The 14,832-nt window shown below is 35.0% G+C and overlaps 2 protein-coding genes across 2 annotated transcripts; one reads left to right on the forward strand and one right to left on the reverse strand.

Annotated features, from left to right (window-relative positions):
- Positions 1-753: 753 nt before the first annotated feature.
- LOC125651581 (uncharacterized) lies at positions 754-3,515 on the forward strand. Its single transcript, XM_048880238.2, has 8 exons — positions 754-829; positions 927-974; positions 1,104-1,217; positions 1,420-1,542; positions 1,734-1,781; positions 1,955-2,080; positions 2,792-2,917; positions 3,241-3,515. The coding sequence occupies exons 1-8, from the start codon at positions 775-777 to the stop codon at positions 3,327-3,329; spliced, it is 729 nt and encodes a 242-aa protein (XP_048736195.1). The 5' UTR covers positions 754-774; the 3' UTR covers positions 3,330-3,515.
- Positions 3,516-6,742: 3,227 nt separating this feature from the next.
- LOC125651583 (coadhesin-like) lies at positions 6,743-11,490 on the reverse strand. Its single transcript, XM_048880239.2, has 6 exons — positions 11,393-11,490; positions 8,394-8,564; positions 8,001-8,171; positions 7,637-7,810; positions 7,140-7,201; positions 6,743-7,042 (listed from the first exon to the last, which is right to left on the reverse strand). The coding sequence occupies exons 1-6, from the start codon at positions 11,445-11,447 to the stop codon at positions 6,995-6,997; spliced, it is 681 nt and encodes a 226-aa protein (XP_048736196.2). The 5' UTR covers positions 11,448-11,490; the 3' UTR covers positions 6,743-6,994.
- Positions 11,491-14,832: the final 3,342 nt, after the last annotated feature.

Genomic DNA, 14,832 nt, shown 5'->3' on the forward strand with positions numbered 1-14,832 from the left:
CCAAGCAGTAACAAATAACCAAACACTCTAAAGCAGTTTTTTCGAATATGTCATTTATTGAATGACATATAAGGTAAATTGTTAAGTAAAAAGTATAACAAACCATTAAGGGGGATCACCTGAATAAACAATACCTTCTGAAACATGTACATAGGTGTCAGGTAAAGTGTGATCCCCCTTTGAGACTGACTAGAAAAATACATGAAGTGAAAGTACAATTACAAGTTATATAGCACATGGAACATGCATACAATATATACATAAATGAGTTAATCCTTGGAGGCGTCCAAAAATGCGCCAAATAAAACCTGCAACCTTGATAGTAACAATATGCAACTCTATATAAAAGAAACAGTATTGACAAAGGGTGGGTGGTGGGTTTTATTTTCACAGCACAATAACAGGCTTTGGAAAGTTTGGAAAAGGACGCTATCTAAACGAAGAATTTGATTGGTTCAAAATCCGTTGCTATCCGACGGTGTAAAAATTTACAAATTTCTCAAAGCGGCATAAATTGAATTATCTGTTGATAATATTGTTTTATTGTCATAATATTATGATAAATACTATCATACACACTATTTAGCATCCTATGTTTTTAAGGACACTCGCCCGGAAGTAACTACCAAAATTTGACTAGGGATACATTCAGATCTGAAATATATTGGCATTTTTGTTGTCATATCAGTAGTTTGGTTATCCGAATTCCGTGCGTGTTTAAAACTTAGCACTCTACGACCTGTTACCATGGTTATCTTTATCAGTTCTGAAAGTATGAGCATGTGCTACACAGCGTGGGTTATAGTCCTTCTCCTGTTACAGTCCTCAGGTAAAGAACTTCACCGTACTTTATTTTACTTGTCGCCTTAAACTGCATTTCGCCTTGTGTAAGGTATTCTTATGAAACAAGATCATTCTCTTACAAGACGTGAAGAATGTACTCGGTGGACCGTCAGTCCGATTTCAGGAACAAGGTAAATATCATGCATATATCATGTAAACAAGACACATTTGTGGTCTATGTTACGCGCGTTTTGAAGTAATGTGTAGAAAAATGCTTTGTAGATCAGTAAGTTGAAGATATTCAATTCTATATATCATAGATTGCCATGATAAGCTCGGACGGGGTTGTTTCAAATACACAGATGACCAGTGCGTTGGGAAGTACACCCTCTGGGCGAGAGAAAACTGTGCACTCAGGTGTGGGTATTGTCCACGTGAGTAGTTCTAATATTTTTGCGAATTTTCCAACATTTACACAAACCTGCATAATGTTGACATACATTTAATAATAACCTAACATTTCAAGATATGAAAAACATATTGAATGTGATTCATATAATAAATATTTGTTTAAGTTAAGTTTGATGTATGAACTTAATGAAGTTAGAGAGAAAAAAACCACCCTGCTTTTTTCAGAAAAATTGCCATGTGTTGATCATATCACATACTGTGACGAATACGAAGAAAGACTTTGTACTGAAGAACGGTATGGGCAATATATGAGAGAGAACTGCAGAAAAACCTGCAATTTATGCCAAAGTAGGTACATGTAATGATAAATATCTGATTATACAAAAAATATAACAAAACATACATAGTAGTTCAAATGAAATTTCCCAATGCATATATAACTTTAAAAGCTTGAATACTCTAAAAGTGATACTACTGTTCCTACATGTATATCTGGTTGTCGGCAGCAGTGTCTGCGATACAACTTATTTCAATTGTAGTCCCCACAGAATATTTAACATTACCAACAACGATGTCCACTACTGCTGGTAAGAAATTGTTTCTTCAAAGAGATAATTTAAGTATTTGAATCAACAGCAGATAAAATATCGATATATTATGATTAAAAAGAAGAAAAGAAAAGATGAATATGCCCGTAGTTGCTGGCATTCAACAAATTAAACTCATTGTGACAATCTAAAACAATCTTCTGTGTTATAAGTTTCCAGTTGGTGTTATGATAACGTCACCGATAATTCGTGTTGGTATTATGGAGACGAGCAGTGTACTGGTAGATATGAATTGTGGGCCAGGAAGTTTTGTCCCTACCGCTGTGGATATTGTCCAGGTAATGTTAGCCATTTTGATACATCGATATATCATATTGAGAAGATTGAACAGCATGCAAATGAGATTTGGAAGGATGTAGGCATAACCTGTTTAAATATATTATATTATCCATATACACACGAATGGATATCAAAACGTTCGCGAAGTAGTTGAATATTCCAGTGATGCACATTGTTCTTCCAGTCTTAATACAAATCTGCTATCGCCTAGGAGGAGTAAGCATCCCCTGTCGACCGGTCACACCCGCCGTGAGCCCTATATCCTAATCAGGTAAACGGAGTTATCCGTAGTCAAAATCTGAATATGACATTAAAAACGGAGGTCCCGTGTTGCGACAGGCGTTGGTACGATAAAGATATTCTGCGCTAAGCATAGGTCTAAATTTGTGATACTTCACCTACAACAGGTGACCTCTCAATATGGGTGAAAGTAAGGCAACCAACCAAATATTAGTTATAGAAATATCTTTCTAAGTTAGAGAGATATCTAAGTTAAAGAGATTCCTCTTTTGAATGGATACAAATAATTCGTCCAATAAATGGGACGAACCCGTCTAGAGGTATTTGGGGCTGTATAGGGGCTCAGATTGACTCAGTATATGATGTACGTCAGTGACAATTTACTGCCTTTTCAGATTTTCTGGTATATCATTGTCTCTAGTATAATTTATTTACGATAAGTTTTTTTTAATTTATTTCTATCGCTAAAGATGCAGTACCCCCATGTGAAGACGCAATATCATATTGTGGATCCTTTGATCGCTCTCTGTGCACCCAGCCAACGTACGCTGCCTATATGAGAGAGAATTGTAGGAAGACGTGTCAACTCTGTTCATGTAAGCAAAACGATACTCTAGATTTCTTAGTTTACAGAAGTTTTTGTTTCGTAGAACTTTAATATAAGTTTGATTGCGAAGATGCTTCCCGTACCTTAACGCGAACGATTATCGAATACTCTCATATACGGAAGATTTTGAATTCTTATAAATACGTCAGCATCACTTTTAACACACGTACATGCGTGTGTGTGTGCGTGTTTTAGTAGCGATGAATATTGAAATTTTATTCTACATGAACACTTTTGGTAACTTGTATCACACAGTAGATGTTCCGTGTAAGACGTCTTTGAATTGGATACTTTCACTGTATCACTTTTCAGATCCGGGAAAAATCCTTCCACCGAATACCTCCCCATCAGATCCCAGCACGCCTGTAACAGACGAGAAGATACCACAAACTTTCGGATAGTCATGAGAAACAAATACAATTACACTAAATAGTTTTTGAGTCGACTCGCATAGCGAGCTACTCCTTGGCATCTCGTCCGTCCTGCGGATTCACCGCTTCACTACCACCTTAGCTCATACGCAATTGAATATAGTTTGACTGACAGTGTATGTTTTATGAAATAAAATCATTGCCGTGCACATAAAATTCTTAATAATGTCATTGGAATGCACACAAGTTTTGTGAAAGAATATGAAAATATTTCAAAATCGGGCATCGAACTAGCAGGTCTGCAACTGAATACAGTCGGGAGAAGATGTGAAAGCAGACACTGCACGTCTTTCGTGGAGTTTTTAAAAGATTTGTTAACATGGTTTATAAAGTTATGTATGATATATTCATTAACCAACCGGTTATGGTAAAAGACTTGTGAAGTTATCGAAATAATATTTCTAATCGCGCAAGAATATAAGGAAGGGGAGGGTTAGAACTCGGGTCAGATGAATTAGGACTTCGATATATTGCATTCAACTTTCCATGAAAGTAAATGATATGGCGAGTCTTGAACTAATATTCTTACAGAATTCTGACGAAACTTTATCTGAAATGAATCAACGAATTCTATTTTTGCTTTGTTTAAATAAATAAATACCAAACGAGTTAACATCATTTATATATACGCACGTGGTACATTTTTGTGAGAATACTTCATGTAAACAAAACGAAGGAAGAGGCGATCAAGATATTTGAAGACTTCAAGAGAATAATTTGTATTGATACCTGCTACAAATTGTGTCTGGGCTGTTACTGTTTTGTCTTTTGCGTTAGACTTTTGATATTAAAATGTACCGATAAGTGATCATCTCGTGCAGATGTGCTGGAGATCATGGATAGTGACCTTTAATCTTGAACTTTTATGGTCACCCAACTTTTGAAGTTTTTATGGGTAAATTCCTCAGGCTGATGCGTCGTGTTTCTAATTTGTGACGTTGAAATTCTATGGATATCTAGTTAAGCATAATACTTATGCATGTACATTTTGTTTTACCATACTTTTAAGATTCTGACCCATTTAAAGCTTATAAGACGGTGCTGTATATACCCTACCACAACGACTGACGAGCGTGCAGTAACTCTGTTATGGTCAGCCTTTAGTTATGTAACATTAAAAAAAATCTTTTTCAATGACCTTTCAAAGAACCAATTAAACACTACAAGATTGAAACAAAAGATGCGCCTATGTATGCAAAGAAGGTGCTGTCCTTTATAAAAGGTCTTCAATACGCGGACCATAAGCATGTGTTTCTAACAGAAACTTAATATTCTTTGGTTGAAATAAAAACGATTTGTAAAACAGGTTTTTAAAAATCTTGAAACATGCAAATATTTCACCATAAGTCTTATTACTAGAGCTGTAATGATATATACCCTAGCTTGTATTTGATCTGGACCTTAATTAAAGGGACTGGTTCACGATTTTTGATAAAAATATTTTTCATTTTCGATGTTAAAAATGAAAAAATATAACTCATTTAATGTTGACAGCCAAAATTTTGACCTTCTAAATGCAAGAATAAAACCAATATTTTAACCTTAAATCTGTGTTATGTAAACAAAGACTCGAGTCTTTTTATGTATACAAACAAGTGAAATATTGATTTTGTAATATAAAGTATTTTAATTTTGCATAGTCACAAACTTTAACTTTTACATGACATATTTTACCCCAAAATGCTTGAAATGTGAAAGAAATGATAAATTTAGATCAATATCCATTTCTTTTGAAAATTTCGTAAACAATAACACACCGCAATCTTTGTTTACAAAACAAATAATAAACTCTCTAAAATGAGCTTCTGTGATAATGTATAACCTTAATTTTTATGTGAAATCTTTTAAACACATTAGACAATTGATTTTGATCATTAAAGGTGAAAAAGAAAATTTTGTGGAAAATCGTGAATCAGTTCCTTTAAAGTTCAAATTCAACAGGGGACACAATGTGGTCTAGATAATAACGCTCGAGTTTCATATTTTAATCCAATGATATAAATCTGACAATTGATCAATATTCGTTATCTCCACCTTTCATTGCTAAGGACAAGGTACGTTTGGGGGAAAATTTGGCCCCGCGTCCAAATTAAATGATATTCCTCAAAATTCTTTCATATGGTGTATACTTCCATAAAATGTTTATGATGTCTTCGTAAAAAGCTTTACTTGTGCATAATACATATGGGCCTTAATGTACCTTGCTCTTTCGACACACATGCACTTGTTCAATCCCGTGAGGTTAGAATAGGACCTCAGTACTCCTTGTGTGTCGTAAAAGGCGTCTAAATGCGGCGGCCTTTCAGATGAGACCGCAAAAACCAAGGCCCCGTGTCACAGCATGTGTGGCACGATAAAGATTCCTCCCTGCTCAAAGGCCGTAAGCGCCTAGGTTAGGCCTAAATTTTGCAGCTCTTTATCGGCATTGGTGACGTCTCAATATAAGTGAAAATTTTTCGAGTGGGACTTTAAACAATATTCAATCAACCAATATCAATCAATGTACTTGTGCATGCACAAGCTGACCCCTCCCCCAATGCGCACGGTTAAGTTTAAAATCTATAAATAAAGGTCGCGTGATTAAACTGCGGTGCAATCTGAACATCGTTTGGTCTTTTCAGTCTATCGAGAAAAAACCTAGTTTGTTGCGATTGGCTCCAGTGAAAACCTACATGCGCAAGCTGACTTTTCCTTTAGCAATCGGTTTAACCTCGCGTGTACAAGACCTAGTTTGCTTATCAACAATGTTAACTACAATTGAACCAAAGAACGATCGAACTGCCTTTGGTCGAAACCGGAAGAGGTGTTACTGCGCATGTCTGGTCTTAAAGAATGGCTAAACTTCAGTAATCAGACATGCGCACTGAAAGTCCAGAAGCAACCTAGGCATACACAATTAAGTTTCGGAAGTAGACAGCCAGTATAGTTGATGATGGAACTAAATCCATATTTTCTGCGTGGACATCTAGGTTCATGCCATAATCATACTTTGGATGCTTCATCTGACCTATTTTTCCCCAGTTGAATGACCGGAATACTGTGCGTTACTCGACGCTGATTGATACAATTTTTATATTATTTATAAATGTATACAACCATTCATTATTCAGATGCTTCACCTAACCTATATTTTCGGAATAAGTGCATGACCAGAATATGGTTTTTGCAATAGGTCCATTTCTCTATAACAACTGGATTCCAATAAGGTATGCTTACACGTTAATCTGTCACATATATTTTTTATGAATTTAATTCGCCTGGTGAGCTTTATTGCTTCTTCTTCCGTTTTAAACTCCCATATCCATGTTGTATATGTTTCCATAACATTTACAACAGTGCGGTTTAACCCTCTTTCGTTTCACATAAAAATAGTAATGCTAAAAGGTAAAGCATTTGTTTTATTTCAACAACCACAAGTATACAAAAATAGTGTCTATAAAATTTACATTCACTAAACAAAATCCAAACCACATTTATACCCTCATGCATGTATTATTTTATAAAGTCGTGTATATTCATATAGAAATATTCTTTATTGCACAAAATGTGGAAAACAACACTTAAATCAAGGAAAGCAATTCCTCCGAATATGAGTATTCTGTGATAAGGAATTGAAAAGGCACCAAAGGCATGGATTATTTCATCCTGTTCAAGTTTTTTTTCAAAGATATCCTAGCAGATCGCTGTAAATAAAAAAAAAAATGAGATAAACTGTTCTTAATATGTTTACTAATTCACGTATTCGTTATTTCTTTTTAAAAAAAATCACTTATGAATTACCTTTTTCAAGGTGACCCACATTTTGCTCGGCAGTGTGACAAAAGGGCGTTGTGTTGACGAAACTGTTAACAGAGTTGGAAGACACAACTATTAGGTCAAAGTCAGTTAACATTTAGGTATTTAAATTGGAATAATGTAATTAATCGGAATTAATGAATCACACCATGCGCCTAAGATAAACCACGCTTGGATTCGATTACCCGCCGCAACAGACTCCAGTCATTGATAAGTGTGGTTGATGTTCCTAAGCCAAACGGTCTACATTATAAAAGGTACAAGGAAGAGGTAATAATCCGTTGCTAAATGTAAAACTTATACGGTACCAATTTTGATGCACCAGATGCGCATTTCGACAAATAATGTCTCTTTAGTGATGCTCAACCGAAATGTTTGAAATCCGAAATAATAAATGTAGAGATGTCAAGGGCAAAACATTGGAAATGTAAATATTTGACATTAGACATAAAGAGAGATCTGCAGCAGATTGTTTGTCTTACCTTTACATGGCTGTTCGTTACATGCACTTGTTTGCACTGAAGATCCCGGGCAGAAGAGGCCACCGTTAGCAGGAACAGGGTTGTTGCAGGTACGGGACATGATCCTTATTCCTCCTCCACAGGGCTTGGAACACTTCAAAACCTCTCCCCAACTACTCCATCCTCCGTCAACTTCTGTGAGCAAATCCAATCAAATATCACATTTTCTAAACATTTGGATTTCTTACCTTTTAATTGTTTATTGATGAATAATTATTTACCACTCTTTTAAGATCACTTTCACGTGTAAGTATTAAAATGCATATGTATGTAAATATTCTGTGTGAAGGGTGTGTATGTATGTAAGTATCCTTTATATCCTTACTTTGGACAAGATTACATGATGCTGTACATTCTCGGGTTTCGGATTCTTTGATCCCACAACTATTACCACCAGAAACGTCTACTGTGCAGTTCTTTTCACGAGTTCGTGTCCGATATCCTCTTCCGTGGGTACATGAGCACAGACTAAACTCTGACCAAGAAGTCCATTCATCTGTTACAGATAGCATGGGTAGTACATATTTTAAGAGATATTGCGCAAAATGTTCAATGGTTCAATAAAAAAAACCCCATCTGATTCAATATTTGGCATTGTTATAGAACTCATCGTACTTGATAATTTTCAATAAAGAAATTAAAAGTAAACTATTTGTGTTTGTGAATGCTTTCAATCGTTCACACAAAGGCTTACATAATTTATGAACACTGTATGTACCTTCACATGGTTTCTCAAAGCATTCAATTTGTTCACTCGCCGGACCTAAACAATAAGAGCCGCCATTCATCGGTTCCGGATTAGTACAGGTTCTTGTTCGTAGCTGCGCCCCTTTCCCACACATGTTGGAACATCTACCAAAATTTGACCATTCGGACCAGTCACCATGATCTTTGTTCAAAGAAAAAGAAAGAGTGGCTCAATTGCCATTAAGTATATATACTATATAATATATATTAACAATCGGTATGAAACACATCAGACAGCATTTGACCCAATGATAGGTTGTATTAACGAACTAGATCGTTATAACGACCATAGAATTTGCGAAATGCTGACTTCAATCGAGATTGTTAAAACCCCTGTACCAAATATGATTATGTTGTACGTGTGATGTAACACGTATACATGCACACCGAGGACGTTCCCAAACGCTACCAAGTTGGTGTATTAAAGAATACATTGTTTTAATACATTATGAAACATCTTGCAACATCGGTTCATGATCCAGCTTGCAGTATACCAACTGCACAATTCCTAAGACTCTTATTTGTTTTATTTTTCTGACGCATTAAATGCGGAGAAACTACACTCAGTTAAAGTTTGAGAGTTTGTACTAAATATACTAATTAAACAATATACTTCTTAAACAGGAAACCATGTTTTAGCAAATGACCAAAACGCGTACTAAAAGTATTGAAAGTTTACAGGCACAGCGATCTATTCATAAAATTTCACAATTCTCGTTTTCAAAGATCCGGTGGGATGTGTATACTTGTCCGTTTCAGATCGTAATTGCAAAGGTTCCGCCATTAAAGTCTGTTAAATTGTGGTTTCTGCCTCTGAATAGAGGTTTTCATATTTTTTCTGCATTTAGCACAGTCGTAAGTGTCATAATGCAAGGTGAAGATAACGAACAGTGATCAATCTCATAACTCCTACAAGCAATACAAAATAGATAGTTGGGCAAACACGAAAATCTATGATTATATATAACATATTAAAAAACTTACGAGGTTCAGACGATGGAATATAGGAGAAAAGAATAAAGACGGCAATCCAATACATGCCATCAATACCTCGTATAGTGTTGCTTGAATCAATGAAGGCATGTAAAATGTTTGTGATGTATTTATAAGATGAAAGGTGAAGATAACGAAGTGATCAATTTCATGACCCCCTACACTTACGTACATACATGGACATTCTCCTGTCACGAGGCTTTCCAACGGTGATCATGCAGTACAACCAAATACAAGTAATATTGGTTTATGATTTGGATATTTAATCTCAGAAAATAATTCCATCAAATATTTGTCGAGGTTTATGGGAAGAATTATTCTTTGTTCTTGATTAATAGAATATATCAAATATCGCCATTTGTACTCTTTCGTGAGATCAAGGCCACAATATTTTGAAGCTTGTCTATCAGCAAAGGTTGTGAGATTTAAGACTTTGACTAGCAAAACCTTGCTACTTCCAAAATTATTTCTAATCCCAAGTTCTACCAATACGGGAAATTTATGAAGAAAGAAGGAACATTGTTTGGAACACAAAAAATGATAAATTTTGTTTTTTAAAACTCGATATCCTGTCAAAAAGTTAATAAAGATAGGCTATAATTTGAAATTGCAATTAGAATAATAATCAAAATGACAAGGAGAAAGAGAAAGAATAATTTTCATTAACAAGAAATTTAACTGAAAATAAATAATAAAGATGATAACAGGAAAAGTAAATGTAAATATCTGAAAACAATCCAAAATGTGTATACAAAAATATCCTATCTATCCACAAGGGCATGTCTACCATATGCAAGATGTTAGTGTTTTACGTCGCATTAAATTCGAAAATCGTTTACTCTTATAATACAATATACAGCCGGAGGTGTGTAAAATAAAAACAACTCCAATAGTTTTCATCGGCGATTGTTCAGTTATAAAGTTTGTTCCTCACAGAAAAAGAATTGAGCGAAAAAGAGTAATATCAAATAAAGTAACGAATAATGAGCAATGGTTGTTTATAAGTGTCTGACATGGAGTGTTTCATCGATAATTACATGTATGCAGTCATATCAGAATTGCCTGTGAAAAGCTGTTCCAGATAAAACAAATTTGGGACCGAGGTCAGCATATATAGTTACATATAACTGGACAGCTCTCTTCACGACAGGATGTTGTTATAAGCCGCATACACTCATCACGTGGGCGGACATTGGCTATATGCTAGATGATTTGGTTACCCTGGTATCACCTGAACCTGTCACGGTATAACGAACACTTGAATAACAGTCTGCGGTGCTTACTACAAAGGCGACAAAACCATTGACTGCTGTCAATCACTACTGTTTAATGCCGAAATTTGTCTATGGATAAAATGTTTTTCCAGTCTTGCATTGGGACTGTCTTCTAAATGAAAAGGTGAAGATAACGAACAATGATCAATCTCAGAACTCCTATAAGGAATACAAAATTATGAGTTGGATAATCACGGACCCAAGTGCCTGTCGACCGGTCACACCCGCCGTGAGCTCCGTAAACGGAGTCAAAATCAGTGTGTTGTGAAAGGATTAACAATTGGCATGAAACACGTCAGACAGCATTTGACCCAATGACAGAGTGTATCGGCAAACTACATTTAGATTGTTATAACGGTCATAAAATTTACGAAATGCTGACTTTAAAATGAGACTGTTGAAACCCCTGTAACATCATAAATATATAAAATTTTGTCGTTTGTTGATATTGCAACATAATGGGTTGGCAGTCAAGTTATAATCTGTTTTCATCAAGCGCGATGAATGTGAAAAAAATGTTCTCAAATAACGTTGTGAAAGAACTGATACCTAGCACGCTAGGAACAACAGCATAGAAAATGCTGTGCTTAAAATGCTGTTATATATCTCCCGTATATTTTTACGGACAAATGAGATGTTAATCCATAATATTAATGCTAAAATACAGACTTTTTACTTTAAAAGTGATACAAAATAAACTTACGAGTTGCAGCCGAAGAGAGATTGAAGAAAACGACGAGGACGACAATCAGATTCATGATGACTTCAGATGTGTTCCTTTAGTAATTTAATGCTGAATATGAAAGAATGTGGAATAATCTAGATGTATTTATAGTATCTCTAAACATCTATTCAGGCGAGGCATTCCTCTGTCACGGGGTTTTCTAACAGTGATCATGCAGTGCAATCAAATGACTGGTTAAAAATTAAATCTCAGGAAATTACCCCAATCATTTGATATCGAATTTTAACATGATTGGCTTATACGTTTAAGGTGAAAATACTATTGTCCTGTGAGTGATACAACAAATAAATCTATAGACGTCATTGCACTTTTCTCTAGGATTATGAGATTAAGGCTATATTTTCCTTTTATGTCTTACACTTTATATAACTCAACCAGATATTTTAGTTACATGTATTCATTTACTATATTTGATAGATTCGTTCTAGAAGAAACTCTTTTCAATTTTTTTCGTATGTGAAGTTTTCCGTTGATCCATTTTGGATGAAACTATATATATGCATTAATTAAAGAAGTCTTATTCTTGATTTTATATGGAAAACACGTTACTAATTCAAAGTAATCTTGTAATAAAACTCTATGCATATAGATATCAGAAATTACTTTGGAATGTTGTTGCAAATAAAAGTGTAATGTACAAATAAAGGTAAAATAATCTTAGCCTGAATATTTAACGAACGGCATAATTGACGTTACTTTTCATTCTGAATATGTTCAGATGGAGAGAGGTAGGAAAAACAGTAGGTAATGGTTATATCTACATATTCTGTGTAAGGTGGTCACGATCAATTTGTGCAACGCGTGTTTGGGTACTGCTGGTCGTGATTTAATCTTTGGTTTCGAGTGAACGGGATGAAATGTGAAGATAACGAACAGTGATCAATCTTACAACTCCTATAAGCAATACAAAATAGAGCTGGGCAAACACGGACCCCTGGATATACCAGAGGTGGGATCAGGTGCCTAGGAGGAGTAAGCATCCCCTGTCGACCGGTCACATCCGCTGTGAGACCTATATCTTCATCAAGTAAACGGAGTTATCCATAGTGAAAATCAGTGTACCAAGAACGGTCTAACAATCGGTATGAAACACGCCAGACAGCATTTGTCCCAATGATAGGTTGTATTGGCAAACTAGATCGTTATAACGACCATATAATTTGCGAAATGCTGACTTTAGAATAGACTGTTGGAACCCCATGCACCAGCAACTTGTTTGTCAGTAGCCTGCTTCGATTTAAAAACTGACAATAAGCAGAACAAGCTCTTGCATATCGAATCAGTTTAGAGATATAAACACCATGTGCAGGTGATAATGGAATATTCTACATAAATATGGAAAGTTGCTGATGAAGAAGCTGAAATCATCCCGTTTGTCATAGTGTTGAATTGTTAGTTTGCCGTTCATATATATTTTCAACAGAATATCTAAGTTTGAAGCAGAAGTGAACGATTCTGTGGTGTCTTTTATTTTGAGTTCACTGGGATATATCGAATCGACATATGACTGAAAATTATTGTTAATAGATAAAACGTCATCGATACATATCTACATGTCGAATTGAAGGCCACAGCAAGAGATTTTTTCTTCTCTCATAAAAGTTTTTGTTTAAATTCTATTTCATAGGAATATAAAAACAGGCCAGGTAACAAAGGAGCACAATTCGTGCTCATAGGGATTCCAACTCACTGTTCGAAGACCTGATCACCAAAGACCACGAAGATATTGTCAATGAGGTTCTCATGAGCATATTTTTTATATCAACTTCAGAGTACTTGTGCGTGGAATCATGGTGACTTTTAACAAAGTATTTTTTTGGATGACTGATCACTAGATAGGAATATTTTCGTTTTCCAGTTTTGTTGAAGAAGCAACTGTTTATGATATCAAAAAGTCTAGTCTTTAATTTATTGTGAGGAATGGTCGTATAAAGTGTTGAAAAGTGATATGTTTTGATGTTGATTTGAGAAACTTTTTGCGGTTTCAAATTTACTAAAAGTTTTTTTATATAATTTTTTCGAATCCACATTTGATTTACTACACTTCTGAGATGTGTAGTGGCACAGTACGTTTGAAGTATCCTTCACAGCTGTTCATATTTTCGTGAGGAGCAAAGATAGGGGCTTGGTAGAATATGTAATCTAGTAAACTATCATGTTATTCTAGATAACACGGATTTAATTGGAATTATTTCACCCTGGAAATTAGAACCATAGATTTGGTTTTTCCCAGGGTTATGTATATATCTAGCATGTGTTTGTAATATAACTTATATGCTAATTGATATTGTATCTGTATAATACCGCTGTCTTTATATATATTCTCAGGACCACAAAGTGAACAAGTTCTGAACTAATTGTGCTATCTTTTATGAATAAAGGACATCATTATTAATATTATTATAATAAGCAAGAAATAAATAATAGTAACTGGATTTTAAAATCTGGAAAATACTTAGTCTATATTTATTGTGGTGAAGTCAGTGAATTTGTTGATATTATGAGCCTGGTCTTGGTTATCAAATAACCAGTCTGTGTATCCAGAATATTTCCTTTCACTTTCTTTTGGAAACAGACCAATTTGGGTCATGGTGAATAAACACTATTGCCAAGTCATCACATCAGTGATTACTGTCATCAAAATTTGCAGTTACAGGCAAAATATTTTTGTTTCAGTAGAGGAACGGTGCTTGCAAAAATTTGTAGTTTCCCCAACATACTGCTTGTGGCAGACATCGCAACTGATAGATTGGTTTCTCAGGAAGCATCTTGCATCTGTAACCGCTAAACCTCTGAGTTATATATGCGTAATTGACATCTGAGGTTTGAGTAGGCTCTAAACTGTCCATTAGCTAAAGGGTTGTCCAGTCTAATCCTTACTATCCTGTCATGTAGGTTTCTTAATTAGCGTTGATTACCGGTCTGGATATTTCATTTCTTTGGATATGATTTCTTTGGATACTTCACCCCGATATACTGTTAAAGGCTAGAAAAAATAATTATTCGTATAGTTTGAAATGATCTATGCATGTGAAAGTTGAAAACGTTAGTAACTGTGATACTGTTCGCAGTCAGAACGCTGCAAATGCTATGTCATTTGTTTTCAATTGAAAAGAAATTGAGTTATAAATTTGAAAAAAAGAAACAAAACTGAAATATATTTAGCTATGCAATAAAGGAGTTACTAACTTACGTTGCTTAATATTAGCATTCAATGGTTGTAAACATTCACTTGGAAGTTTGCGAATATTTCCAACATCATTTATTTAGCCCCCTATTGTCCTCTAACTATCCAACTCATCTAACAAATCTACTAATCTGACCCAATGAACCAGAGTGACATTCGGTCGATGCCACAATATCGCATCGTGCGTTGTATTCTATTGTGACATGCTCGT

This window comes from Ostrea edulis, chromosome 5, assembly GCF_947568905.1.
Source record: "Ostrea edulis chromosome 5, xbOstEdul1.1, whole genome shotgun sequence".
Classification (NCBI taxonomy): domain Eukaryota; kingdom Metazoa; phylum Mollusca; class Bivalvia; order Ostreida; family Ostreidae; genus Ostrea; species Ostrea edulis.

Excerpts from the sequence above, each read along its gene's own strand:
- LOC125651583 (XM_048880239.2), bottom strand. The coding sequence starts at position 11,447 with ATGAATCTGATTGTCGTCCTCGTCGTTTTCTTCAATCTCTCTTCGGCT. Across the intron at positions 7,811-8,000 it reads ATCATGTAATCTTGTCCAAA|AAGTTGACGGAGGATGGAGT; the intron begins GTAAGGATATAA and ends ATTTGCTCACAG. Across the intron at positions 7,043-7,139 it reads TGTGGGTCACCTTGAAAAAG|CGATCTGCTAGGATATCTTT; the intron begins GTAATTCATAAG and ends TTTTATTTACAG.
- LOC125651581 (XM_048880238.2), top strand. The coding sequence starts at position 775 with ATGAGCATGTGCTACACAGCGTGGGTTATAGTCCTTCTCCTGTTACAG. Across the intron at positions 1,543-1,733 it reads AACCTGCAATTTATGCCAAA|TCCCCACAGAATATTTAACA; the intron begins GTAGGTACATGT and ends TTTCAATTGTAG. Across the intron at positions 1,782-1,954 it reads AACGATGTCCACTACTGCTG|TTTCCAGTTGGTGTTATGAT; the intron begins GTAAGAAATTGT and ends CTGTGTTATAAG.